General features: G+C 40.4%; 2 protein-coding genes across 2 annotated transcripts in view; both read left to right on the forward strand.

Annotated features, from left to right (window-relative positions):
• LOC128573115 (zinc finger protein 679-like) overlaps positions 1-4758 on the forward strand; it is an 81478-nt gene extending 76720 nt beyond the window's left edge. The window contains exons 3-4 of the mRNA XM_053573309.1: positions 3994-4120; positions 4580-4758. Coding sequence (XP_053429284.1) covers positions 3994-4120; positions 4580-4689 — 237 coding nt within the window. The 3' untranslated portion in view covers positions 4690-4758. The remainder of the gene's footprint in view (positions 1-3993; positions 4121-4579) is intronic.
• The window catches only part of LOC128572512 (zinc finger protein 726-like), a 440502-nt gene continuing 417909 nt past the window's right edge, over positions 4649-27241 (forward strand). Inside the window, exon 1 of the mRNA XM_053572551.1 lies at positions 4649-4675. The gene's annotated coding sequence lies outside the window, so the exon portion shown is untranslated. The remainder of the gene's footprint in view (positions 4676-27241) is intronic.

A 27241-nucleotide genomic window follows, 5' to 3' on the forward strand; every position in this document is an offset into this window, starting at 1 on the left:
TTGTATTCAAATTCACTTCCAAAAAGCCAAACTCAGCATACCAGAGTTGGTAGAAAAAAAAACAGTTTATTCAAGAGCAATATGCGAGCTTGGTGCCTGTCAGTCAGTGGTTAGTGCTCTAGCCACGTGGTCTGGGGCTGGTGGGTTCGAACTATCCTGGCCCTGCTAAACAAAACAAAATAAAATACCAGGGCATTATGGTGGGCACCTGTTTTCCTAGCTACTAGGGAGGCTGAGACAAGAGAATTGCTTGAGCCCAAGAGTTTGAGGTTGCTGTGAGCCGTGACACCACATGATTCTACAGAGGGCGACATAATGAGATTCTTTCTCAAAGAAAATAAATAAATAAATAAAAAGCAACATGAGGAAATGGCAAACTAATGTTGCGAAAACCACCTCATGCTCCTCAGCTGACCAAAAGGTTGTGAAAGGGAAAGGAACCTGTGAAGCTTTGTGCAGGAGATTTCTATGTGTAGGTCCCCCTGGCTTGTTACAAAGGTTACTTGCCATCTGGCATTCTGCTGGATGACGACAGAAATGGAGGTTAACTGCTCAGCAGTTTCTTCAACGGCAGTTCTGCAATCTTGGTTCTTTGGTTAATTGTTAATTCCTGAAATTCTTTTTTTTTTTTTTTTTGAGACAGAGCCTCAAGCTGTCAGCCTGGGTAGAATGCAGTGTTATCACAGCTCACAGCAACCTCCAACTCCTGGGCTCAAGCGATTCTCTTGCCTCCACCTCCCAGGTAGCTGGGACTACAGGAACCCACACACCGCCTGGCTATTTTTTGGTTGCAGCTGTCATTGTTGTTTGGTGGTCCCAGGCTGGATTTGAACCCGCCAGCTCTGGTATATGTGGCTGGCGCTTTAGCCAATTGAGCCACAGGCACTGAGCCCATTCCTAAATTCTTTTTTTTTATTGTTGGGGATTCATTGAGGGTACAATAAGCCAGGTTACACTGATTGCAATTGTTAGGTAAAGTCCCTCTTGCAATCATGTCTTGCCCCCATAAAGTGTGACAGACACCAAGGCCCCACCCCCTCCCTCCGTCTCTCTTTCTGCTTCCCCCCCATAACCTTAATTGTCATTAATTGTCCTCATATCAAAATTGAGTACATAGGATTCATGCTTCTCCATTCTCATTCCTAAATTCTTAAACAAGGACATAAATAGCCATTGTAAAAAAAAAAAGTGATTATTTGCTTCAAGATAGAGTAATTGCTGCTCTTGCAGGATCACATACTTACCCTGTTTCCCCAAAAATAAGACAGTGTCTTATATTAAGGTTTGCTCCCAAAGACGTGCTAGGTCTTATTTTCAGGGGACGTCTTATCTTTCCTGTAAGTAGGTCTTATTTTCGGGGAAACAGGGTACATGGCCCCAGGATACTGAATACCTTGTGTGCGTATTAAATCCTGGGAGGCGTTGCTTACCTTTGTGGTTCTCAGCTCAGGCTTCGATTCCATGTCCAGTTTTCAGAAATGCCATCATCTATGACTCCACCTTATCACAGTTTCTGTTAGTCTGGGTTGTTTCATCCAAGTGGTTTTAATTATTACCCCCATGTGATGTTAAGTTTAGACCAGTGTCAAGCATGAGAGTTTTAAAATGTGTTGAGGCTCTTTTCCCAAGGGAGGTCACAGGGTCTGACCTGCTTGTGCTTCATGGGGACTGGACAGCACCACCAATATTACCTTGCCATAGCCAAAATTGCTAGCAGGGTAGGGCACTTGAGGGCAAGAAATATGAAAGTCACACTTTGGTCTTTATGTGAAAGTTCCCTGTTGCAGACTGTCTCATGTAATAAAGAAGTGGAAAGGCTGAGTAACCTTGTAATAAAGAACCTTCACAGGCTGAGTAACCTTGAAGCAAAACAAAGTATACTTCAAGGTTACTCAGCCTGTGGATGTGGATGTGGTGGGATCAGGTGAAGGGGCTGTGCTGATGCCTTTAAAGCCATATTATCATGATGCAGGTGGAATATATATCCAGGTAACCTCACCTGAGAAGGAAATCAAGGGCAGTCAGGGAACGAGAAAGAACTGGTTGCTTTGCAGCTAAATGTATCTTAACACAGGGTTGTGACTGCATTTTCTTCTGCAATATGTCGCGTTATGAAGTTGCAAATCTTTTCTTCTCTACGTGTGATGTTCCTGCCTAATAAGCTTGTTTCAAATACTCTTTTGCCCTTCTCTTGTAATAGTGAAGAGGCTCTGAGAAATCCTCCTCCCCTCCGTATACAGCAGTGTCTTCTCTCCATTCTCTCCATCCAAATTCCCATATGCCCTGGAGAATTTTCATCACAAATTTATGTTTATAAAAAATTATGTTCTGTAGTTCTGCAAATGTTCCCTTGTGCTTATTTTAAATGGAAATAAGTGGATCCCCATATTACCCAGTGTGGATGATGTTGAGTCATTGGATATTAGCAAAGCAGGGGACTATGTACTGTTCAGTTTCGGTTCAGAAGCCCCCTCAGTGCTACCCTGTTTCCCCAAAAATAAGACCTACTTACAGGAAAGATAAGATGTCCATTGAAAATAAGACCTAGTGCATCTTTGGGAGCACACCTTAAAATAAGATGCTGTCTTATTTTCCGGGAAACGGGGTATGTAAAATAAGGTGACATGTGCAATTATACAGAAGATGGCATGAAGGGCCTAAAGTAACTCAAAATTCTCAAAATCAGAAGTATTATAAAAGCCTTGCTTTCTAGGATGATAACGAAGAGTTTTTTAAAGATAGCATTAGAGACTAGAAGATCGGACAGATATCTGTAACTTCAGCGTTTTGTTATTTGAGACAGAATCTCAAGCTGTCACCATGGGTAGAGTGCCTTGGTGTCACACCTGAGACCAAACTCCAACTCTTGGGCTTAAGTGATTCTCTTGCCTCAGTCTCCCAAGTAGCTGGGACAGCAGGTGCCTGCCACAATGCCCGGTGATTTTTTGGTTGTAGTTGTCATTGTTGTTTAGCAGGCCTGGGCTGAATTTCAACCCACCTGCTCGGGTGTGTGTGGCCGGCGCCAAGCCTGTACTTCCAACTTTGAAAAAAAAAAATAAGATATTTTTATCAGAATATGATTACATACTTTGTGGAGAGTATCAACTCATATGTACCTTCTGAGATTCTCTTTTTATACCTTGTTTGGAAAATAAAGGCTCTAAAGTTTATTTACTGGGTTAACATTCAACTGGGATAAATCCAGTGTCAAGTGTGATAAAATATTATCATGGAACAGAAATATTGGCATCCCTGTTGAGCTTTTGGAAATTCAAAAATGAAGCATCACTCAATATCTTCTGAATAAAAAACTGCTTTTAAGGCTTGGCGCCCACAACACAGTTGTTACTCGCCAGCCACATGCACCAAGCCTGGCTTGATCCAGCCCGACCCAGGCCAGCTAAACAACAGTGACAACTGCAAGAAGAAAATAGCTGGGCATTGTGGTGGTGCCTAGAGTCCCAGCTACTTGGGAAGTTGAGGCAAGAGAATCACTGAAGCCTAAGAAGTGTGAGCTGTGACAACATTGCACTCTACCAAGGGCGATATAGAAAAACTGTGTCTTAAAAAAAAACACAAAAAACTTTATTTGACAAGATCTCCAGTTCATGCTTGCACATGTTAAAATCTTAGGGCTTCCATTTACCTCACCATGATATTTTCACATAAGAAATATGCACAGGTCATAGTGTATGATGTAAGCAGGCACATGAATCCACATGCCTGTATTGGTGGCCTGATTTTTGCATTGTAAAGCCAAAAAGCACAGTATCTATACGGGGGTTGTGAATGTTATCCCATCCTCTTCCCTCAGGGTTAGAAAGCACATGAGGGAGTATCTCTCTGCTGTACTTACTACATAATACCATTCAGTCATGTAAGTCAAAAGAAGTTCTCACCCACTCATTTATGTAAAAATGAAATTAAATCTTCCCATGGTGTCATGATAAATACCGAGTTTTTTTTTTAGTTTTTTCATTTTTATTTTTTCAGGAATTGTTGAAATTCAGAGATGTGTCTATAGAATTCTCTATGGATGAATGGGACTGCCTGGACCCTGCTCAGCAGAATTTGTATCGCGATGTCATGTTAGAGACGTACAGACACCTGGTCTTCCTTGGTGAGGATAACGTACATGCACATTTATTAACTGTACACTAAGCATTTCACATTGTTTCTCTGTAGTTGGGTTTTGTGGAGATTCTTCTTTGACTGCATTAGTTTCAGATTGTTGTGTCTAAGGAAAACTTAAGTTCTTGGTATCGAAAAGAAAATATTTCAGATGTTATCTTGGTATTATATCCTTCCCTACATTGATGGTAATTTCAAAAATGTAGAGGGTTAGAATTGTTGCCCATACCTTTAAGGCTAGTTTCTAGCACCAATTTTTATATCCATACTACTGGGTAGTGGAGGATTTTAAATGCTTTTAAAATATTCTAAAGTTTCTGTGAGAAACCTCTATTTTTAGATTATTCTTTAAGGTTCTCGAAAATGTTGTGTTCTCTATGAAGGTACTAGATTGTTAACTGGTGAAGCCCAACAAGTGTCATGTTATCTATTTTTTCTAATGAAACAGGGCTTGCCGTCTCTAAACCAGAGCTCATCACCTGTCTGGAGCAAAGGAAAGAACCTTGGCAGGTGAAGACTCACCAGACAGTGGTCAAGCACCCTGGTAGGTTGGAGTGAATGAAGCAGAGAACACTGGTCAGAGGTCCAAAGTTGAAGGTGGAAACCAGACAATGCAACGTGATTAGGGAGCTCAGCTTATTTAGAAATGATTTCTGGGAAGCCTGGGTTTCTTTCTCTTGTTCCATAAAGGCACCTCTGTTCTTGTTTTCATTTCTTATGTTTATTTTCTCATTGAGACAAAGGCTCACTATGTTGCCATCAGACCAGCGTGCCATGGCATCAGCATAGCACAGAGAAATCTTAACCATCTTGGTTCAACTGATTTTTCAGTCTCAGACTCTCAAGTAGCTGGGAGTACAGGTTTCTCCACAAGGTCTGGTTAATATTTGAACTGTTTTTTAGTAGAATCAGAGTCTTGCTCTTGCTCAAACTCACAAACTCAAGCAATCCTCTCACCTTAGCCTCTCAGGTGCTAGGTTTACATGTGTGAGCCACAATGCCTGGCCCTATTCTTCTTTTTAATTTTTTTAAATTTGTTTGAAATAGAGTCTCACTTTGTCACCCTGGGTAGAGTTCCATGGTGTCATAGTCACAGCAATCTCAAACTTTCAGGCTCAAGAAATCCTCTTGCTTCAGCCTCCCAAGTAGCTGGGACTACAGGTGCTTACTATAATGACCGGCTAGTTTTTCTTTTTAAGAGACATAGTTTTGCTTTTGCTTGGACTGGACGCCTACTGGTTAAGCTCAAACAGTCCACCTGCCTTCCCTTTCCAGAGGGTTAGGATTATAGCTGCCTGGACTTTTCTTTTAAATGTTTACAAGGAGTTTAGTTTTCAGTGATGTTCTTTCTACTTTACAGTAGAAAGAAAGAACATTCTATGGCTTATCCAGACTGCAAAATCTGACTACTATTTGATTGATTTTCAGGACATAAAAGTTTTTGTGTATTTTTTAGGATCTCTGAAACATTTTTAAAAATTTTTCTTTAGGCTTGGTGCCTATAGCTCAAGCGGCTAAGGAGCCAGCCACATACACCAGAGCTGGTGGGTTAGAATCCAGCCTGGGCCTGCCAAACAACAATGGCAACTACAACCAAAAAATAGCCAGGCATTGTGGTGTGCACCTATTCTCCCAGCTACTTGGGAGGCTGAGGCAAGAGAATCACTTAAGCCCAAGTGTTGGAGTTTGCTATGAGCTGTGATGCCATGGCAAGCTAGCCAGGATGACAGCTTGAGGCTCTGTCTCAAAATATATATATATTTTTTTCTTTAAGCAGGCATGGTGGCTCACTTCTAGAATCTTAGCACTCTTCTAGGATGAGGTGGGATGATCATTTGAGTTCAGGAATATAAGACAAGGCTGAACAAGAGTGAGATCCTTTCACTGCTAAAAATAAAAAACAATAGCTAGGGAGTGTGGTGGTTGTCTGTAGTCCCAGCAACTTGGGGGGCTGAGACAGAAGGATTACTTCAACCTAGGAGTTTGAGTTTGTTGTGGTTGGCTGATGCTATTGCTCTTTAACCTGGGCAACAGAATGAAAGTGTGCCTCAAAACAATTTTTTTTCTTTAGCACAGTGGTTCTCAACCTTCCTAATGCTGAGATATATTTTCATTGTTAAAAAGGGGTTGCAAACTTGAGAACCACTGCCTTAGCATCCTATTCAGAATGTGAGAGTGAGCAGTTAGTATTTGTATTTGGGTCAGGCATCCTCAGGACACTTCAAATAGATGAAGTATGTCTTCTGCTTTATATTTTTGATTCAATGTAGTTTTCAAATAAGATTCTGCAGAAAGCATAGTCAGTAAATTTTTATCAGAACAGTTAAGAATCTTTCCCAAATATAAAAAAAAACTCATGTAATTTAACTTCAACATTGTCTTTATATGAACTGTGATAAATAGTTTAATTTTAGTATATTCTAATTTCTCAATTTTATTTTATTTTATTTTATGTTTTTGAGACAGAGTCTCAAGCTGTTGCTCTCGTCGAGTGCAGTGGCATCATAGCTCACAGCAACCTCCATCTCGTGGGCTTAAGTGATTTTCTTGTCTTAGACCCTCAAGTAGCTGGGACTACATGTGCCCACCACAACACCAGACTACTTTTTGTTTGTAGTTGTCCTTGTTGTTTGGCAGGCCAGGGCTAGATTCTAACCCACCAGCTCCTGTGTGTGTGGCTGGTGCCCTAGCCACTGGGTTATAGGCGCTGAAGCCAATTTCTCAACTTTTGTTGTTTTTTGAAACAGCCTCAAGCTGTCACCCTGGGTAAAGTGCTGTGGCATCACAGGTCACAGCAACCTTCAACTTTAGGGCTTAAGCGATTCTCTTGTCTCAGCCTCCGAAGTAGCTGGATCTAAAGGTGCCTGCCACAATGCCCAGCTATTTTTTGATTGTAGTGCTCATGGTTGTTTGCCAGGCCTGGGCTGGATTTGAACCTGTCAGCTCTGGTATATGTGGCTGGCACCTTAGCTGCTTGAACTACAGGCACCATGCCCAAATTTCTCAACTTTAAAATAGTTAAAGGTATCTACTCTGTACATTTCTTACGTAGTCCCAGCTACTTGGGAAGGGGACTTGCTTAAACCCAAGAGTTTGAGGTTGCTGTGAGCTGTGATTCATGGGACTGTACCCAGGGTGACAGCTTAAAATTCTGTCTCAAAAAACAAAAGAAGCTGGGGGCATCAGCATACCAGATTTTAGTCTGTACTACAAAGCCATAGTGCTCAAGACAGCATGGTACTGGCACAAAAACATAGACATATACACTTGTAATTGAATTGAAAACCAAGAAATGAAACTAACATTTTACAACCACCTAATTTTCAATAAACCAAACAAGAACATATCTTGGGGGAAAGACTCCCTATTCAACAAATGGTGTTGGGAGAACTGTATTATTATAATGACAGGTCAGTAAACACTTTGAATTTATTTATTTTTATGTGTTTTTTTTTTTTTTTGTAGAGGCTAAGTTTCACTTAAAAGCCGTTGGTAGAGTGCCCATTGCATCACACAGCTCACAGCAACTTCCAAATCCTGGGTTTAGCTGATTCTCTGTGCCTCAGCCTCTCGAGTAGCTGGGACTACAGGCACCGCCACAGTGCCCAGATATTTTTTTGTTGCAATTTGGCCAGGGCTGGTTTTGAACTCACCACCCTGGGTATATAGGGCCAGGGCCCTACCCACTGAACAACAGGTGGCACCCTATTTTTTGTTTTGAAGCTTAGCTTAGCAGGGTACAGAATTCTGGGCTGGAAATTGTTCTGTTTAAGTAGATTAAAGTTAGATGACCATTGTCTTCTTGCTTGAAAACTTTCATTAGAGAAGTCTGCAGTCACTCTGATGGATTTGCCTCTGTAGGTCAACTGTCGCTTACTCCTGGCAGCTTGCAGAATCTTTTCTTTTGTCTTGACTTTGGACAGGTTCATCACAATGTGTCTTGGAGAAGCTCGGTTAGAGTTGAGGCGACCTGGGGTCCAACATCCCTCTGAAAGGAGTGTGTCAGAATCTTTGGGAAATTTTCTTTTATAATATTCTCTAGTATGGCTTCCATTCCTCTGGGGCATTCTTCTTCCCCTTCTGGGATTCCTATAACTTGTATGTTGGAACGCTTCATAAAGTCCCATAATTCTGACAGTGAACGTTCTGCTTTCTTTCTCTTCATTTCTGCCTCTTTTACTATCTGAGTTATCTCAAGAACTTTGTCTTCTGCCTCTGAAATTCTTTCTTCTGCATGGTCTAACCTGTTGCTGATACTTTCCATTGCATCTTTAATTTCCCTAATTGATTGTTACAGTTCCTTCAGCTGTGCTATATCCTTTTTATATTCTTCATATTGTTCATCTCTTATTTGATTCTGTTTTTGGATTTCCTTTTGGTTATTTTCCACTTTATGAGCATTTTCCTTTATTGTTTCCATCATTTCTTTCATTGTTTTCACCATGTGTATTCTAAATTGCCTTTCTGTCATTCCTAACATTTCTTTATAGGTGGAATCCTCTTCAGTAGCTACCTCATGGTCCCTTTGCGGGGCTGTTCTGGACCGGTTCTTCATGTTGCCTGGAGTTTTCTGCTGATTCTTCCTCCTGAGTGCTTTCTTTTATTTGTTTCCTTGCCCTAATTTTCCTTTCACTTCCTCTTGCTCTTTAAGTTCTCGTGCCTGTGGACTAAGGTTTTGATGAGTCCTTTTGGTACAGGACCAGAAGGATGAGAACATTGAAGAGAAAGAAAGGGATGAATGAAAGGTGGAACGTGAGAAAAGAAAAAAAAAATTTTGAGAAAGGAAAGGGGGTGGGTAAAAGGAATATTGAGAAAAAGCAGAGGGGCACAGAAAGAGGGAGACAGAGCAATGTAGGTGTACATTAGGGTACTTTGACACAATCTTAAAAACACCCAACGTTCTGGGGTTTCCCAGTTGGGTGGTTCCCTTGAGGTCAGCAGCTCTTTGCTAACCTAATCACATACAGTACCTCACCTCCACCAAGTAGAGCGTAAAGACAAAAATGCTATAAATCAAACCAAAACAAGCAAACAGAAAACTTTACTGGATAAAATTGGGTGAAAAACCAAAAAATAGCGGTAGAAATACTAGCAAAAATGAAGTTCTAGTTATTGAAAATGGCAGCAATGGGAAAGTATAATTAAACTAGCAAAATTGAGAAAGAAATATATCTGTACAGAAAAGGTTGAAATTAAAAACAAAACAACAACATGGATGGAGCTGGAACATATTCTTCTTAGTAAAGTATGTCAAGAATGGAAGAGAAAGTACCCAATGTACTCAGCCCTACTTTGAGACTAATTTAGGGTTTTCACATGAAAGCTATAACCCAGTTACAACCTAAGAATAGGGGGAAGGGGGAAAGGGTGGGAGGTAGAGGGAAGGGGATTGGTGGGATTACACCAGCGGTGCATCTTACAATGGTATATGTGAAACTTGGTAAACGGTCTGTGAAGCTAGTGAATGATGCCCCATGATCATATCAATGTACACAGCTATGATTTAATAAAAATAAATAAATTAATAAATAAAAAGCAAAACAACATCAAAATAAACAAAAAACAACCAAAAAAAAACAAAGAAACACACAACCAAAACCAGAGCTGTATATATATGTTGTTGAATTTTGTCTGGGCAACACGTGGTCTTCTGCGTTATGAGATGTTAATCACAGTGCTGATACAACTGGAGGCTGTTTATTTCTCAAACCCCAATGGGTAGATACACTAAATCTCTCTTCAGCCCTCTTAAAAGGCGCTTTGAAGTTGTAAACTTGCTGAGCAGAAGATTCACAGGAAAGTGCTTGTCGCTGGACGCACTGCTATAGTGGCTATCCACTTACCCAGTGTGCCAAAACGGGTCTCACTCTGCCCCTGAGGGTTAGGACTGTAAGGCAGCTTAGACCCTGCCCTTAGGCTACTCAGTCACTAGGTTGCCAGCTCCCACCCGATTCTTGCTCTGTGACCATGAGGGCAGAACTTGCTGGGGCAGGTCACTCACAATGGCTCCCTCTGGCTCACAGCCAAACCCTATTAGCTCTATCTTGCTCAGCAACAGGGCCCTAGACAATGGCCAAAGTTCTCCGTAATCCCTCTCAGGCTCTCAGCAAGGCAGTTCAACTGAGTGCCAAGTCCAAAGACACCAAAACAGTTCACAGGTAAAGACTTTCCCGTTTGCAGTCTCGCTGCTACTTTACTGACAGTTGCAGGCGGGTTTCGACCCATTGAACTCACACGACCACTTGCTGCTATTCCACTGTTTTAGTCCTCCTCTTGGGGTCCATGAGTCTCTTGCTGACTCCCTGTATCCTTACAGGGATGATTATGGGCAGATCCCACCACCCAGACATGCCTGGAGTCCTATCTATCCAGGCTCACGGTGCCCAGATGCAAGGAAGCTGTTACTTGGTCGCCATCTTGCTCTCTCCCCCTATTTTTTTTTTTTTTAATTTATTGTATGGGATTCTTTGAGGTACAAGAAACCAGGTTAAACTGATTGCATTTGTCAGGTAAAGACCCTCTTACAATTTTGTCTTGCCCCCAAACAGTGTGGCACTCATCAAGACCCCACCCCCTTGCTCCTTCTCTCTCTCTGCTCTTCTTTCCCTACCCCTCCCTCCTTTTTTCTCTGTAGGCTCTCCTCTTCCCCCACATGTACCATGTCATTAATTGTCATTAATTCTCCTCATATCAAAATTGAGTACATAGAATTCATGTTTCTCCATTCTTGTAATGCTTTACTAAGAATAATGTGTTCCACTTCCATCCAGGTTAATGGATGGTTAATGGATGGAAGTGGAACACAGGATGTAAAGTCTCCATCACTTTTAATGGCTGAATAATATTTCATAGTGTCCATATACCACAGCTTGTTAATCCATTATTGAGTTAGTGAGCATTTAGGCTGTTGCCATATTTTGTGCCTGGCTATTTTTTGTTCTAGTTGTCACTGGTGTTTAGCTGGCCCAGGCTGGGTTCAAACCCGACACCCTCCGTGTCTGTGGCTGGCACCACTGTGCTATGGGCACCAAGTCACATAAGGCACCTTTCACAAAATCCATGATGTGGCTTTACCTTACAGAACTCTGACACAATTTATACTAAAGACTTTAGGCAGTTCACTATACATTCTGAAAATGTTTAGCCTGTGGAATTGTGTGGCTATTTTCTAGCTGAAGCATTTTCTCCATGTTTCCTCTGAAGAGCTTGTAATCACTTGTTAGACCTGAATCTGTCCTATTGTTTTGGAGTCTCTCTGGTGCTGTAGCAGGAGAAGCTTCAGCTTCCCTGGTCAATTTTATAAAAACTGCACCATTCTTGGGCAACTCCTGTGGCTCAAAAGAGTAAGGTGCTAGCCCCATATGTTGGAGGTGGTGGGATCAAACCCAGCCCTGGCCAAAATCTGAAAAAAAAAACCAACAACAACAAAAAAGAAAACAATAACTGCACCATTCCCTTCAGCACTCTCCCTCTTGGAAGACTTAACCTATCTTTAGAAAAGCACTGAAAAGCTAGTAGATTTAATGTGGGTCTCTATTTTTCTTTTGAGGAAAAAGTTTACTTTCATATGGACAATGCTGTTTTCAGATGGGGGATGTCTGTGGTCTATAAATAGAACAAACTTTTCTTCCCATGTTTTCCACCATTTGTCATGATAATTTTTTTCTTATTTGATTTTATATAGTAATATGTTTTTGAGACAGAGTGTCTTTCACCACGGATAGAGTGCTGTGGTATTATAGTCAACAGCAACTTCAACCTCCTGGGCTCAAGAGATACTTTTGCCTCAGCTTCGTGAGTTGCTGGGCCTGCAGGTGTCTACCACTTGCCTCACTAATTTTTTCTATTTTTGGCATAAACAGGGTTTCACTTTGGCTCAGACTGCTCTCAAATACCTATGTTGAAGCAATCCACACTCTCGTTCTCTCAGAGTGCTAGGTTTACAAACATAAACCACTGCACCCGGCCTGTATATGACTCTTTGCTTTGGGCTCACCTGGTGGGCTAAAAGTTCTCATTTTGTTTTTATAATCGCTAAAATGCAGTATATATTTCTTACTCATATGAATCTAAGAAATTATTATGGCATTTGAGCTATTCTATGCCATCTTATTACTGTGCTGGGCATAAATTTACAGACAAAATTTGTAATGTATATTTATTCAATTGTGATGAAGTTCAATGGCATAACTTTGTATTTTTAATTTTCTTTCAGTCATATTTAATCATTCTACCCAGAGCAATTCGCAAGTTCTGGGCATGAATATGTTATTACCAGAGATAATCCTAAGAAGATACGAAAACGATACACCTGAAAATTTAAAATCAATAAAAGACTGGGATAGGGTGTGTGAGTATAAGCAGCAGAAACTATGTTACAATGGACTAGATGAATGTTTAAGAGCTATGCATGGTAAAATCTACCAATGGAGTAAATGTTTCAAAGTTTTCAGAAAATTATCGAATGTAAATAGACATAAGATGATATACACCGGGGAAATAACATTTGAGTGTAAAAAATATGGGAAAGCCTTAAATCTATGTTCAAACTTTGATAAACGTAAGATAACCCATTTTGTGGAAAAGCAGTGCAAATGTAAAGAATGCTGCAAAGTCTTTACATCTTGCTCAAGACTGTCTAAGCACAGGGAAAATCATACTGCAAAGAAAACCTCCCATTGTGAGAATGATGACAAGTGTCTTAGCCACTGCTCAAGATATTCTAACTATAAGACAATTTCTAATGTAGAGAAACCCTACACATGTAAAGAATGTGGCAAAGATTTCAACAATTACTCAATCCTTTTTGTACATCAAACAATTGATTCTGGAGAAAAATCCTACAAACATGAAAAATGTGGAAAAGCCTTTAATGATTTCTCAACTCGTTCTGTACATAAAAGAATTCATTCTGGAGAGAAACCCTACAAATGTGTAGAATGTGGAAAAACCTTTAACCAAAACTCAACCCTTTCTGTACATAAAAGAATTCATTCTGGAGAGAAACCCTACAAATGTGAAGAATGTGGAAAAGCCTTTAAACATTCCTCAACCCTTTCTATACATCAAAGAATTCATTCTGGAGAGAAACCCTACAAATGTCAAGAATGTGGCAAAGCCTTTAACCAGTACTCACACCTTTCTGTACATAAAAGAATTCATTCTGGAGAGAAACCCTACAAATGTCAAGAATGTGGCAAAGCCTTTAAAGATTCCTCAACCCTTTCTGTACATAAAAGAATTCATTCCGGAGAGAAACCCTACAAATGTGAAGAATGTGGCAAAGCCTTTAACCAGTACTCACACCTTTCTGTACATAAAAGAATTCATTCTGGAGAGAAACCCTACAAATGTCAAGAATGTGGAAAAGCCTTTAACCGGTACTCACACTTTTCTGTACATAAAAGAATTCATTCAGGAGAGAAACCCTACAAATGTGAAGAATGTGGAAAAGCCTTTAACCGGTACTCAACCCTTTCTGTACATCAAAGAATTCATTCTGGAGAGAAACCCTACAAATGTCAAGAATGTGGCAAAGCCTTTAAAGATTCCTCAAACCTTTCTGTACATAAAAGAATTCATTCTGGAGAGAAACCCTACAAATGTCAAGAATGTGGCAAAGCCTTTAAAGATTCCTCAACCCTTTCTGTACATAAAAGAATTCATTCCGGAGAGAAACCCTACAAATGTGAAGAATGTGGAAAAGCCTTTAAGCAGTATTCACACCTTTCCTTACATAAAAAAATTCATTCTGGAGAGAAACATTACAAATATGAATAGTTTGACCCACTTTAACTCTGGGTCAAAACAGGCTGTATATTAAAAAAACATGTGATAGCATGGACACTCTAGAAATATGAAGAATATGGCAGTACCTTACTTGGTGTTCATAACTTACTAAGCTTTTAAGAATTTACACTGGAGAGAAATCCTACAACTGTGAGTGGTGTGGCGATGCACTTAACCAGAGCTCAAAGCTTACTACACATAAGAAAATTTATATTGGAGAGAAATCTTACAAATAAGAATAAATGGCTAAAGATTTAACTGATTCTTAGCCCTTAGTAAAAATAAGAGAAATCATGTCGGAGAAAAAAATCACAATATGAAGGTGTGTGGAAGCTTAATGCCAGTAATCATAGTTGTCTGTACACAGTAGAGTTCATATTGAATAGAAAGGCTGTGAATGTGAAGAATGTGACAAGTGTTTAACTTCTGCTCAAACCATTCTCTATGAAATTTATGACAGAAAACCCCAACAACTGTGAAGACAGTGTCGAATCTTACAACCAGTATTCACACATTTCAGTACATAACAGAATTCATAGAGATATTCTACATATGTGAAGAGTATGACAATGTCTTTACTTCTCATACTTTTCTAATCATAATTCATACGGAAGAAATACTCTACAAATGTCAATGATGTCTTAAAGTCGTGTTTATCCTGTTCAATAGGGCTAAAAAGAGATAAGGGCAGATGATTCCAGGGCATCCTTTGTCCATAATAAGTAGGAACAAAGTTACAAGAGGGGGCTGCCAGGAAAGAAATGCATTTCAGGAAGGCTTTAAAAAACTGAACTGATGTTTGTTTTACAAAACTGACTTTCAGAGAGAGAGAGGCCCCACTGTGGAGATATGGCTAAGGCCACAAAAAGGTTTTTTTGCAGCATCCATACAAGTAAGGTAACAGTAGCCTCAAGGGACACATTTTCATAAACACAGTAAAATTTTCACCACTTTTATCACAGTTTACAAATACTATGACAGGGCGGCACCTGTGGCTCAGTCGGTAAGGCGCCGGCCCCATATACCGAGGGTGACGGGTTCAAACCCGTCCCCGGCCAAACTGCAACCAAAAAATAGCCAGGCGTTGTGGCGGGCTCCTGTAGTCCCAGCTACTCGGGATGCTGAGGCAAGAGAATTGCTTAAGCCCATTAGTTGGAGGTTGCTGTGAGCTGTGTGAGGCCACAGCACTCTACCGAGGGCCATAAAGTGAGACTCTGTCTCTACAAAAAAAACAACAACAACAACAACAAATACTATGACAATTTCTGGAAATTGCTTTCCAGAGATAAAAATAGGAGGACTCTCCATTCGGGAATTTTTCCCCCTTTCTACTAAAAATAGTAAATATATTACCCTCCTCCCCCTACCACTTAACGTAGATTTGGAAAATTGTCATGAACGGGAAAAATGTCACTAACCCAGGGTGTTCTCCACTTGATAAGGTAGATGTATTCTTTCTCTGCAGTGTACTGTGCTTTAATAAACTTTGACCTTTTGCTCACTTTTATCTACTTGTTCTGCTCATTTGTTCCATTGTCTTGGTACCAGCAACTATGTTTTGTCACATGGAACCAAAAACCAGAGAACAGACACTTGACATCTGTTCCCCATATGTGACATTTTAGTGCCAAAATCTTGGAGGAAAGTATACATTTTCATCAAGACAAGGTAATGTATTATTAGACATTCTGAATTCACGCTGCCTGATGCACATTACTTATTATACTTACAGCTCTCACTCTCTTTGCTTTCCAGGTGATGTAGCTCCTTACCTACCCCTGCTCCATTTCCTTTTTTTTTTTCCCATCTCCCCAATGCACATCATCCCCCAGTTGGGCCTAATATTCAAAAGCATAAAAAGGGCCCTCTGGCTCCACAAGCAGAACATTAAAGCAGATTTTTAAGAACTTGATACGGAGAATTGGGATGAAGAGACAGCAAGAGAAAGCCAGGCCACCATCAGTGCCCAAGAGCAGTAGGAATCTTTTGAAATGGTTGCTACCACTAGGGAAGAAGGTTGTCAGGAACAAAGTTACTCTAGGGTCAGGCAAGAAGCTACCAGGCCAGAGCCCTTCCCTACCATGACTATGGGTTCCTGGAGTCAGGAATGGCTCAGGAAGCAGCCTCTGCTGAGCCCATCCCCTCACTGCCAGAGAGATGCCCTGGAAGTGACATTTCCCTCTCCTGGAGATGGAGGATCACACTTACCTTCCAGACCCTGTGAAATACCTGAACCAGCCCTGACTCTGGAACTCTTTTAGTTCGGTGGACACGCTCCAGCTTCAGAACAAGTTCCACTTCAGATGGTGGATAGGCTGGTTGTTGGGTAGCTGTCTCTGTCACAATAAACAAACTGATGTTCATAGCGTTAGAGCCACCCTTGTTCTCCCCAAATATTCAGGGCCTCTGTTTCCCTCTCTTATATCTTTCTTAAAAATGGAAGGTAAAATACAATCCTACAGGGTACTCTAAAGTCCCTCTGCTTCCTGGTTGATGATGCCTTGTTTATTTTTTTTAGTGCTTTCCAGCTGGTCTACCCCATGGTTTGATGAAGTCTGAACTTTAAGCTAGAGACCTAAATCCTGTAAAACCACCCTCCCAGGCCTTTAAATAGAAAAGACTTAACTGGAATCGCATTTCCATTCAAAATAGGAAAAAAACTTAAAGCAAGAAGGAACCAGTATGTAGAAGAAACTCATGAATATGAAGAAACATGGGTGGCAAGTGACACTAAAAGGAAAGAGAATGATTTTGTGTAGGACAACACCTGATAACAATATTTCTCCTAAAATAAGTGATGATTTAAGAAGAAAATATTGTTTTTTGTTTTTTTGAGACAGTCTCAAGCTGTCACCCTGTGTAGAGTGCTATGACGTCACTGCTCACAGCAACCTCAAATTCTTGGGCTTGAGCGATTCTCTTGCCTCAGCCTCCGAAGTAGCTGGGACCCACCACAACATCCAGAATTTTTTTGGTTATAGTTGTTGTTTGGTGGTCCCGGGTTGGATTCAAACCTCCCAGCTCCCATGTATGTGGCTGCTGCCTTAGTCGCTTGACCTACAGGTGCTGACCCAAGAAGAAAATATTCTGACAAACATAGGGCTTCAGCACGTCAAAAATGGTCTATGTAATAACATATGTAAAGGTAAATTTATGAAAAATTTTGTATGTGAACAGGTTGGCCTAACTGAAAAGGGAACCGCCAAGTAAGTGTTAGTTTTGTTTTGAGAATTTGTTTAAAATCTCATCAGATTGCTGTGTATTTGCTGAAAGTGACAAACATCAATTATTCAGCATCAATCTGCCACAATAGTGTAAAATCTGCTGCTCTGTATTTTCTTCTGCCTGCCTGAAGCCGCATTTCCTTAGTTATGGGTTTTGAGATCACTACTCAAGGTTATGAGTTACTCCTTTGAAAATGAAGCAAAGGAAATCAGGAGCCAACTTTATCCTTTAAAACACAAGGCTCTTTTTCTTACTGCCTGACATATTCACTCCTTCCTCTGTGTCTTTAATTCACTCCACACACATCCTGGCTTTTTGTTGCTAAGATAAGATGACACACTATGTATCTGTGACTGCTGCCACCCTTGAACAACATATTTTTTCTTTCACAAGAAATGGCCAAACTGGACCATTTCTGGTTGTGGTACAAACTGGGGACTACCTGCTCTCCTTGCTGCCCTTTTTGTGTTGTGACTTTCTCAATCAAGTAAGGTGTTTCAAATGGATATTTCCCCTGCTGCATCAATGGTGTCTCTTTTATAAACCTGTGGCCTTCATCTGCTCTTGGCTTAAAGCTCTAGTTAGCCACCCCTTAAGTGGAGGCAAATGGTCTGTGTTAAACCTCCTCACAAACACCCTGAAAAGATCCAGGAAGACAGCCCAGATTTCTCTCAGGGTGAATCAATGGGCAACTCTTTCACTGTGGTCAGTAGTAAAACTCGGGGAAGACAGGGAGGTCATGTGACCAAGAGGACATGGTGAGGTAAAGGCTAAAAGAGGTACCCCGGCAGAGGTAAGTCTGAAACTCGGGAATTAAGGGTTGAAAGCGGGTGCATGCTTGTTAACAGATGCCACCTGCCACTGGAATCTGACCTTGGGACTCTGAGTGAGAGAATGCAGATCTCAGCCCACTCTGGCAACCTGAGATGGGCACAACATTGCCCACAGGTAATACTTGGTCCGTGACAATGATGCCTTTATGGGCAACCAACACTTTGGTACAATATCTCTAGGGATGCCCAGCGCAAAGGATAGTCTACCCTCTCTTTACCTATGGAAAGCTGTGGGCCAAGGCTTTCTAATAAATACTGGGGCTACATATGCATTGCTTAATACTTCACTGTGCAGTCTGACTAAACAATCTGGTTCTGTAGCAGGAGTGACAGGACAGCTGGAACACAAATTCTTTCTTCAACCTCTTACATGCTAGATTGGAGAAAAAGAGTTGACTCATCAGCTCCTTTGAATGCCTGATTTCCTTATCTATTGTTGGGGAGAGAATTATTGTCTAAATTAAATACTCAGGATTACTGACTCTCTAGAAAACAATAGCCTTCCCATGAAGGTACTCCATGAATACACCTGATAAGTGTTACTCTAGTGTCTGGAAAATGAGGACAAATGGCCAGAAGAAATCAACATCCAGGTAAAGTTCTCTATCTGGGAAGAGCTTCCCCCTTGGAAACCTCAGGACCACCTCAGTAGAGATTCACTTAATACCAAAAATATTCACACCCTCTGAAACAGGAAGCATTAGTAGACATAGCCCCTTTGATTGTCAAATTTATAAGATACTGCTTTCACAATTTGGTGCTTTGGAATAACATGCTACAAATACAGATGAACGTCAATCTATCTGTTACCCAAATAGCAAATGGTAACAACACTTTTCAATCTTTTTTTGCTTAAAGTTAATGTCTTTAATTTATAATGTGCCTTATAGACACTGTTTTTAAAATTATATTGTGAATTATTATATTATAGCTAAGTTAGTCATACAGTACCTCAAAGACAGACACGACATCTTAATTACTATGTATTTCCAAACTGAGCTGACTAAAACTTCTATTTGCACAGCCTATGGGGCCAAAAAGTATTTTTTGTTCCCAATGCTTTCTTGGAAAATAAAAAAAAAAGTAGAAATACATAATTCCAAAACATCAATTAACACATTCAGAAAATATCATTTAATTTTCTACTAATATGATCAAACACAGAAACTTTAACTGTTGCCAGAATAGACAATTTTTACTAAAGGTTTACTGTTCAGTGCTGAAACCACTGTCTGTATAAGATTTGTGTGGCAAGCAGAGATTATTATATTTACATGAGAAAATTTCTAACATCTAATTCTGATTTCTAATATCTGGTTAGGGTAAATGGGTAGTCGTTAGAAAAAACTGTAGGTGATACTATTTAAAATACGTTTATACTAACTTGGTTTATAATATGTATGTTTTAGATATAATGAATATACCTAAGCATACCCATATAAATGACCTTTCTAAATGAAAGTAATAAACTAAACCTAAAATTTAATTATAGGGTTATAGGTTAATTTATAATTTAATTATATCTATAGGTTAACTGATGACTCCATGCTGAACCTCAGAGTCAAAGCATTCTATAGTGGACATACTATTTGACAATGTGAGTGTTCCTTTCTTGGCATTGTTGTTATTCTTGATATTTTGGTGCAGCAATCATCTGATTTCTTTTCTGAATGTATTTATCTTTATTCATTCTTTGTGAGGTATTTGTTTTTGGTCTTTGTCTTGAAAATTGTTATTGTTGAATTTTAAGGCTTTTCCGTTTTATAAAGGCAAAGGGTGGAAACCTAATAAACACATGTATATGTAAAAGGGGAAAATAAAAGTAACTCACAGGGGGCGGCACCTGTGGATCAGTCGGTATGGCGCCGGCTCTATATGCCGAGGGTGGCGGGTTCAAGCCCGGCCCGGGCCAAACTGCAACAACAACAAAAAAAAAATAGCCGGGCGTTGTGGCAGGCGCCTGTAGTCCCAGGCTGAGGCAAGAGAATCGCTTAGGCCCAGGTGTTGGAGGTTGCTGTGATGCCATGGCCCTCTACCGAGGGCCAAAAAGTGAGACTCTGTCTCTAAAAAAAAAAAAAAAATGTAACTCACAGAAGACTGACTCATTCATTCAGCAAATATTTACTAGAGTTTTACCCTGAACAAGATTATCTGCTGAGTATTTTGGAATAACAGTAAAAAATCAGTTTTGAACCCTATACTCTAAAATTGTGTGATGTGATATAAAACATATGTTGAAAATAAGCTTTTTAAAGTGATGTCATCTTTACTGGGCAATATTTACATTAAAGCAATGATGGAAAATACAAAAAATAAAATAAAATTTAATTATATATCTGTGTTAATTTGAAGATTCCTCAATATTTTTTATTTTTATTAGTTCTCTAATTAACCTTCATGATAATATTCCAACTATGAAGACATTGGGTTCTTTCCTTCTTCTATTTGTAAAATTCTCCAAATCCATTTTCCAAGTATTAAAGTACTGAATCAAGGATTAAGTTTCAAGATATTTGTTTCCTTCAGTTCACAAGGAGAACTCCAGACTATACACTTAATGACTTAGGTGTACAGTAAGAATATTTGTCTTCTTTTTGTAAAATTCTCCAAATCCATTTTCCAAGTATTAAAGTACTGAATCAAGGATTAAGTTTCAAGATATTTGTTTTGTTCAGTTCACAAGGAGAACTCCAGACTATACACTTTATGACTTTGGTGTACAGTAAGAATAAAGATGCAATAAAATATTTCTAGTAATAAACACTTTAATCTTGTGTGGTATACCACACAGGTTTAATTACAGGAATTGTAATTTATGATATAACTTATGACTAAAAGACTCTGGCATATTCACCTGCTTCTCATTGCCATTCTTGGGTTATTTACAAACCATCTGTTTAATGATGGTTCCATGCTGCAGACAATTGATGAGGTCATTGCCTCTCATCACTGCTGGTCTCCCTGAAGCCATCAGTGACGTATATGGATGCAGCTTCCTGGTCCAGGACCAGAAGCTGAGCAAATAAGCGCTGTCACTGCAAAGGAATGACTCAAACCTTTGCATCAGGATTATCCTTATCTTTGAACAAACCAAGTTCTTCTGGATCAAGAGAAAATAAAGCTGCTCTGAATTCAGGTGTGAAATGAAGTGTCCAAAGAAGGGAATGGAGATGACAGGATCCACCCTGATTTCTGATTCTGCCTAAATTGGTGAATTCTCTAGGGGCAGGCAGCTCCAAAACTTTAGTGTTTAATTTTTTTCCCTTGTCCATACTGATTATTTGGCACACTGGAATAATCCTCTCCTAATAGATCCCCAAACATTGAACAACTAAATACTATGTGGCTAGAGGACAGCCCCAGTCCCAGCTAGAACACACATTGAACCGGCCTCAACTGGGTGCCGCCATGTTGGCGAGGGTGTGTCTTCAAAATGTGATTCTCTTATTTTTTAATTTTTTTTCTATTTATAAAGAAATTTATTTGATTTCTGAGAATTACATTCGTGAACTTGCCACTGTGCGCTTACATTGGCAACACTGTACAAACCACTCAGCAAGGTTCCATAATCTTGGTATATCAGTGTCTCACAGTTGTGTTCTCATTGACTTGTGTTGGTATCTTGCTGGGTTTTGTTTATTTTTATTATTGTGTGTTTTTGTGTGTTCTTGGGAGAATGTCAGAGTTTGACTCAGAGCAATGACCAAACTTTTGAAAATTTCTTCGTCTTTTTTTTTGTGTGTGTGACATAGTGTCTTACGAAGTCACCCTCTGTAGAGTAAAGTGACCTCACAGCTCAAGGCAACCTCAATCTCTTAGGGTACTCTAGCGATTCTCTTGCCTCAGCCTACCAATAGCTAAACTTTCTGTGCTATGCTTATGAGCTTATGGACTACTGGACACCACATCAATGCCTGGCTATTTTTCAAGACAGGGTCTTGCTGGTGCTCAGGCTGGTCTCGAACCCAGGAATTCAGGCAATTCACCTGCTTCAGCCTCCCAGAATCCTGGGATTACAGGCATAAGATGGATACATTATTTTTTTCTTTTTTTTGAGACACAGGCTCCAGCTGTCGCCCTGGGTACAGTGCCTGGTATCACAGCTCATAACAACCTCAAACTTTTGGGTTCAATCGATTCTGTTGCCTCAGCTTCCAAGTAGCTGGGACTTTAGGTGCCAGCCACAATGCCCTGCTATTTTCTGTTGTTGTTTTTGTTGTTGCAGTTGTCATTGTTTGAGCTGACCTGGGCTGGCTTCAAGCTTGCCACCTTGGTGTATGTGACCAGAGCCCTACCCACTGAGCTCGTGGCACCACCTGGACAGGAAATATTTTTTTAAAAAGATGTTTTACTGACATTCTGAATGTCAAGAGTAATATAACAGCAGCTATGATGGACATTCAGAGAAAAGTAAAGACTTACGAAATTGCATTGAAGGGTAGATTAGGCACTGGCTTCAGTACATAGCTTTCCAAGTGGAGTACTTTGAATGTGACCATAGTTTTATTCAGGATGAGGTATGTAGCAGAGTCCTGATACAATAAAAATGTCAAGTTATATCGACGTACATGAGGAGAAAATCTTTACTTTCCTCCAATGATTCATAGAAGAAAACTATTAACAGTGTTTATTATTCGTATATTTCCTGTGAGTTTATAAATACACACTTTTTAAAGAATAAATTATGTCATTCTCCATTGTTCTTTTATTTACCATTTTCCTAGCTATGGTTAACTGACATGTATTTATATCAGTCTGAGATCAGTTCTGAGGCCTATTTCATAAATTCTCAGGACTAGTGTCTATTATAGGTCAACAATTCTTACTGTTAAAATTCAGGTCCCAACAAAATACTAAATAATAAAAATTTTAGTGCACATGTAGGCACTTGTCTTTGAACACATGTTCTGGTTTTAAACTGATTTCTAGTTTATCATCATTAAATTGTTTTCATTTACTGGAATAGTAAAATGATACCTTACAACTACAATGAGAATTGTGGGTTTGGGAAACTCAAGGTTGGGATGAAAAATTAAAGAGAAATCTGACCTGCGATTCACACATGCAGTTAAAGTGAATTTTATTGGATAAAAAGCAAAATTATCTAAAATTAAAAAGACTGTAGACGGGCATTGTGGTGGGCGCCTGAGTTCCAGCTGCCCTTGAGGTTGAGGGAAGAGAATCGCATAAACCCAAGAGTTAGAGGTTGCTGTGAGCCGTGTGACGCCATGGCACTCTACCCAAGGGCAGTACAGTGAGACTCTGTCTCTACAAAAAAAAAAAAAAGACTCAAAACCATTAATGTTTTCTTATGCTCTATAATAGGGAAATTTAGTACATTTATATGATAAAATATTGCATGATCCCAGTGTAAAATGACAATAAAATACAGCAAAATTGACCAGACTGATTGCTCTCACCTGTAATCCAAGTTCTTTGGGAGGCTATGGCAGGAGGATTTCTTGAGCTCAGGAGTTCCAGACCACCCAGGGCACAAGTGAGACCCTGTCTCTGTGAAAAACAGAAAAACAAACCTCGGCACCTGTGGTTCAAGTGGCCAAGGCACCAGCTACATACACCTAATCTTGTGTGTTCAAATCCAGCCTGGGCCCGCCAAACAACAATGATGGGTCCAAACAAAATATAGCCGGGCATTGTGGAAGGTGCCTGTAATCCCAGCTACTTGGGAGGCTGAGGCAGGAGAATCACTGAAGCCAAAGAGAATTGGAGGTGGCTGTGAGCTGCGATGGCACCACACTCTACTGAGGATGACATAGTGAGACTCAGTCTAAAAAAATTAGAAAAACTACCCAAGGTCGGTGGTGCACACCTGTAGTCCCAGCTCCTCAGGAGGCTGAGGTAAGAGGATTGCTCTACATCAACTATTTGAGGTTGAGCTATGATGCCATGGCACTCTAGCCAGGGTGACAGAGTGAGAGTCTATCTAAAAACAAAAATGCAACAAATGTCACACAAAGGTCAATACATATATTAGATTTAACATCATATGATAAAATAAGATCCATCAAAATAAACAGAAGTTTAAAATTAGGCAAATAATATCAACCAGGTAGAGGATTTTTTTTTTTCTTTTTGTTAGTGACCAATATTAAAAGTATAAAGAAGGATCGGGGCCTATAGCTCAGCGGCTATGGTGGCAGCCACCTACACAGGAGCTGGTGGTTTTGAACCCAGCCCAGGCCTGACAAAGAACAATGACAACTACAACCCAAAAGTAGCTGAGCATTGTGGACGGCACCTGTTGTCCCAGCTACATGGGAGACTGACGCAAGTGAATCACTTCAGTGTTTGAGGTTGCTGGGAGCTGTGATGCCATGGTACTCTACCAAGGGTGTGAGACTTTTTGAGACTCTGTCTCAAAAGAAAAACAAAAAAGTAAGATTAGAAGACTCCTTTGTCATGAAGCCCAGAGCTCATAGTCTATCTCTGGGGGATGTTTGTGGGTTTGTTCTCAACTGAATCAGTTCAGTTCTTTCAAGGTAAACAGGAAAGGTTCTCGTCCAGGGGATCACTCCTGCATTCCTCAAAGCTCCTTGATGCCTGTAAGCCATTTCCTATTTTCAATCTCAGAACAAAAGACTACCAAAGACACACACACTCAGGATCCCTGACTCTCACCCTCCTTTCAACCTCCATATGAAGAGTCCTAGGCTGCACCTTCCTTTGGATGTGGTTCTTACTGGAATCAGCATAGTGTCTTAGTGATTCCTTCATATGATCGATTGTGTTTATCTGGGCCTTTTTCTGTAAAGCAGGTTTGTTTGTTTGTTTGTTTTGTAGAGACAGAGTCTCACTTTTTCACCCTCGGTAGAGTGCCATGGTGTCACACTGCTCACAGCAACTTCCAACTCCTGGGCTTGGGTGATTCTCTTGCCTCAGCCTCCCAAGTAGCTGGAATACCATGCGCCCCGCACTAATGCCTGACTATTTTTTTGTTGCAGTTCAACCAGGGCCAGGTTTGATCCTCCTACCCTCAGTATATGAGGCTGGCGTCCTACCGACTGAGATTTGTTGCAAAGGGGACAGTTCAGTGGGGAATTGCATACAGAGGCAGAAGATATCTGGGTTTTTACCTCCCAATTTCATTTTTTGGGGGGGAGAAGGCAGGGCTTGGTTTAAAACTCGCCACCTGCGGTATATGGGGCGGGCTCCCTATTCCTTTGAGCCACAGGTGCAATTTCATGTTGAAGCTCAAGAGAAAAGTCCCCTCCCTTACACGTCCAGATTCAGAGTGTGTGTGGCCCTGCTGGATCGGTCTTTTATAAGCAGGTATACTGAAGACAATTTTCCTTTCTACTAGTCGTCATGACTTCAGTAAGAAAGGCTAAGGTGGTGATTGCACTGGGGACCTACAAACTGAGTCTTGTTACAGTGTTATGAAGCAGCTCATGAAAGACATGAGACACAAGGGAAAAAATGCAATGGTTTCCTTCCCATGGGATTCCTGACTCAATTCTCTCATAGAAGTATTTAAGACCTTGCCCAGATTTCCAGATGCAGAATGAAGCAGGTGATTGACACGTGTATATATGTTGCGTGTGAAGACAATATTTAGTGTTAAAATTGTCTATATTGATGTTATAATTTTCAAATGCTTAGGAAAGACCAATATTATGTTATGTTCAACAGTTCCCCAGAGACCACACAGCCAGACAAGCTGAATTTGCAAAGGAGTCCTTTATTGACGAGCCGGCCAGTGACTGTTTCAATAAGGGGTTTCAGAGAGCAGGCCTGAGTGCTTAAGTGGTCAGATTTTTAAGGCTTGGTCTGTATCCTTGTTGGTGCTCAGACTGCCCAGGTGCATCCAGGTAGGGTAGCAAGCAAGCATTGTACAGAAGTAGAATTTTGTGGTTAGTTAGCTATACATTTTATTTTCAGTACTTTCCCACCAGGTATTGTTTAAAAGTGAATCTGGGGACAGTTGGTACTTCCCAGTCCTTTCCCAGGGAGTTAGCCAAGCAAGAAATCGGGAGTGAACTAGAGGCAAGAAATCAATTAGTACTTTCTCACCTATCTTGGGAGTGACCTGGTCTTACTTCATTTTGGAAAGCTTGTAGTCTGGAAATTTGCCAGGATTTAACTGGTATTTTTTTCTACCTCAGCCTAGGCCCACTAAGCCTAATACTCCCCACTGTTATTTTGTTTTTTGGGGGTTTTTTTTGGCAGGTATAGTGTCATATTGGTTTGTAATTATCATCAGTTTGACAGCGCTTCTTCGCTTTTTAACATGTGCAGTAGTTTGATTTTAGATACAGGGTCCTACCGCCAGGAGGATGATAAGGATGATGATTAGCCCCACTGAAGTTGTGAGTCCTGGGGACCAGGAGAATAGAGATTGATATCAGTTTTTGTCTTCCTGGTGGTAATACTTGTTTTTAAAATTTTTAGTAACCAGAGATAGAGTTTTTTTAATGACTTCAGACAGGTTTGTATAAAAACAGCATTTTTCTCTGAAGGTTACACAAACTCCCTTCTCTTTCATGAAGAGGAGATTTAGTAGTGAAGCCTGGTATTAGGTTAGATGAGCATTCGACAGTCACTTGTCTGTGGTTCCCCTCTATGGGGAGTCATTATTAATAAGTTCTAACCCAGGGCGGCGCCTGTGGCTCAGTGAGTAGGGCGCCGGTCAAACCCAGCCCCGGCCAAAAACCACAAAAAAAAAAAAAAATAAGTTCTAGCCCAAAACTGCAATAAAAACAAAAACAAAAAATAGTTGTCAGTTAATCTGGTTTATCCGTAGATCCCTAAGTACCAGGGAGTAAAAGGCCTGGGGCCAAGGTTTAAGTCATGTGTTTACTGATTAAGTTTGTGCCTATATAAGCTTTGGTGGAAGAAATAAAGATTGCCACTTGCCATAAGAGTTTAAGTGGTCTTCCTCATTCCTCTGTGCCATCCATCAATTGGGAGACATTCACACAACAGGGCATATTACCAGGAGGTGGGCTGGCCCTTCCTGGAAGGACAGTTGTCCAGGTGTACTTTCAAAGGAGATGGTAGCTTTCAATTTTTCAAAAAGGTTATTCCCCGGAGGGGGTAGTCAGGTATTACCAGGAAGGAGTGGGTGACCATTCCATTTCCTAGGTCTACTGTGCGAGCAGCTGTCCATGGGTATGTGGCTGTTTGACCTTAGCCCCCTACACTTGAGTGGCCAATGCTCACAGAGACCTAAGTGGTTTCATCAGAACTGAGTAATCTGTCCCTATATCGACAAGGAAGTTCACAGGAGTGCCCCCAATTTTAAG

The sequence above is a fragment of the Nycticebus coucang genome, chromosome 20 (assembly GCF_027406575.1).
Source record: "Nycticebus coucang isolate mNycCou1 chromosome 20, mNycCou1.pri, whole genome shotgun sequence".
NCBI classification, from domain to species: domain Eukaryota; kingdom Metazoa; phylum Chordata; class Mammalia; order Primates; family Lorisidae; genus Nycticebus; species Nycticebus coucang.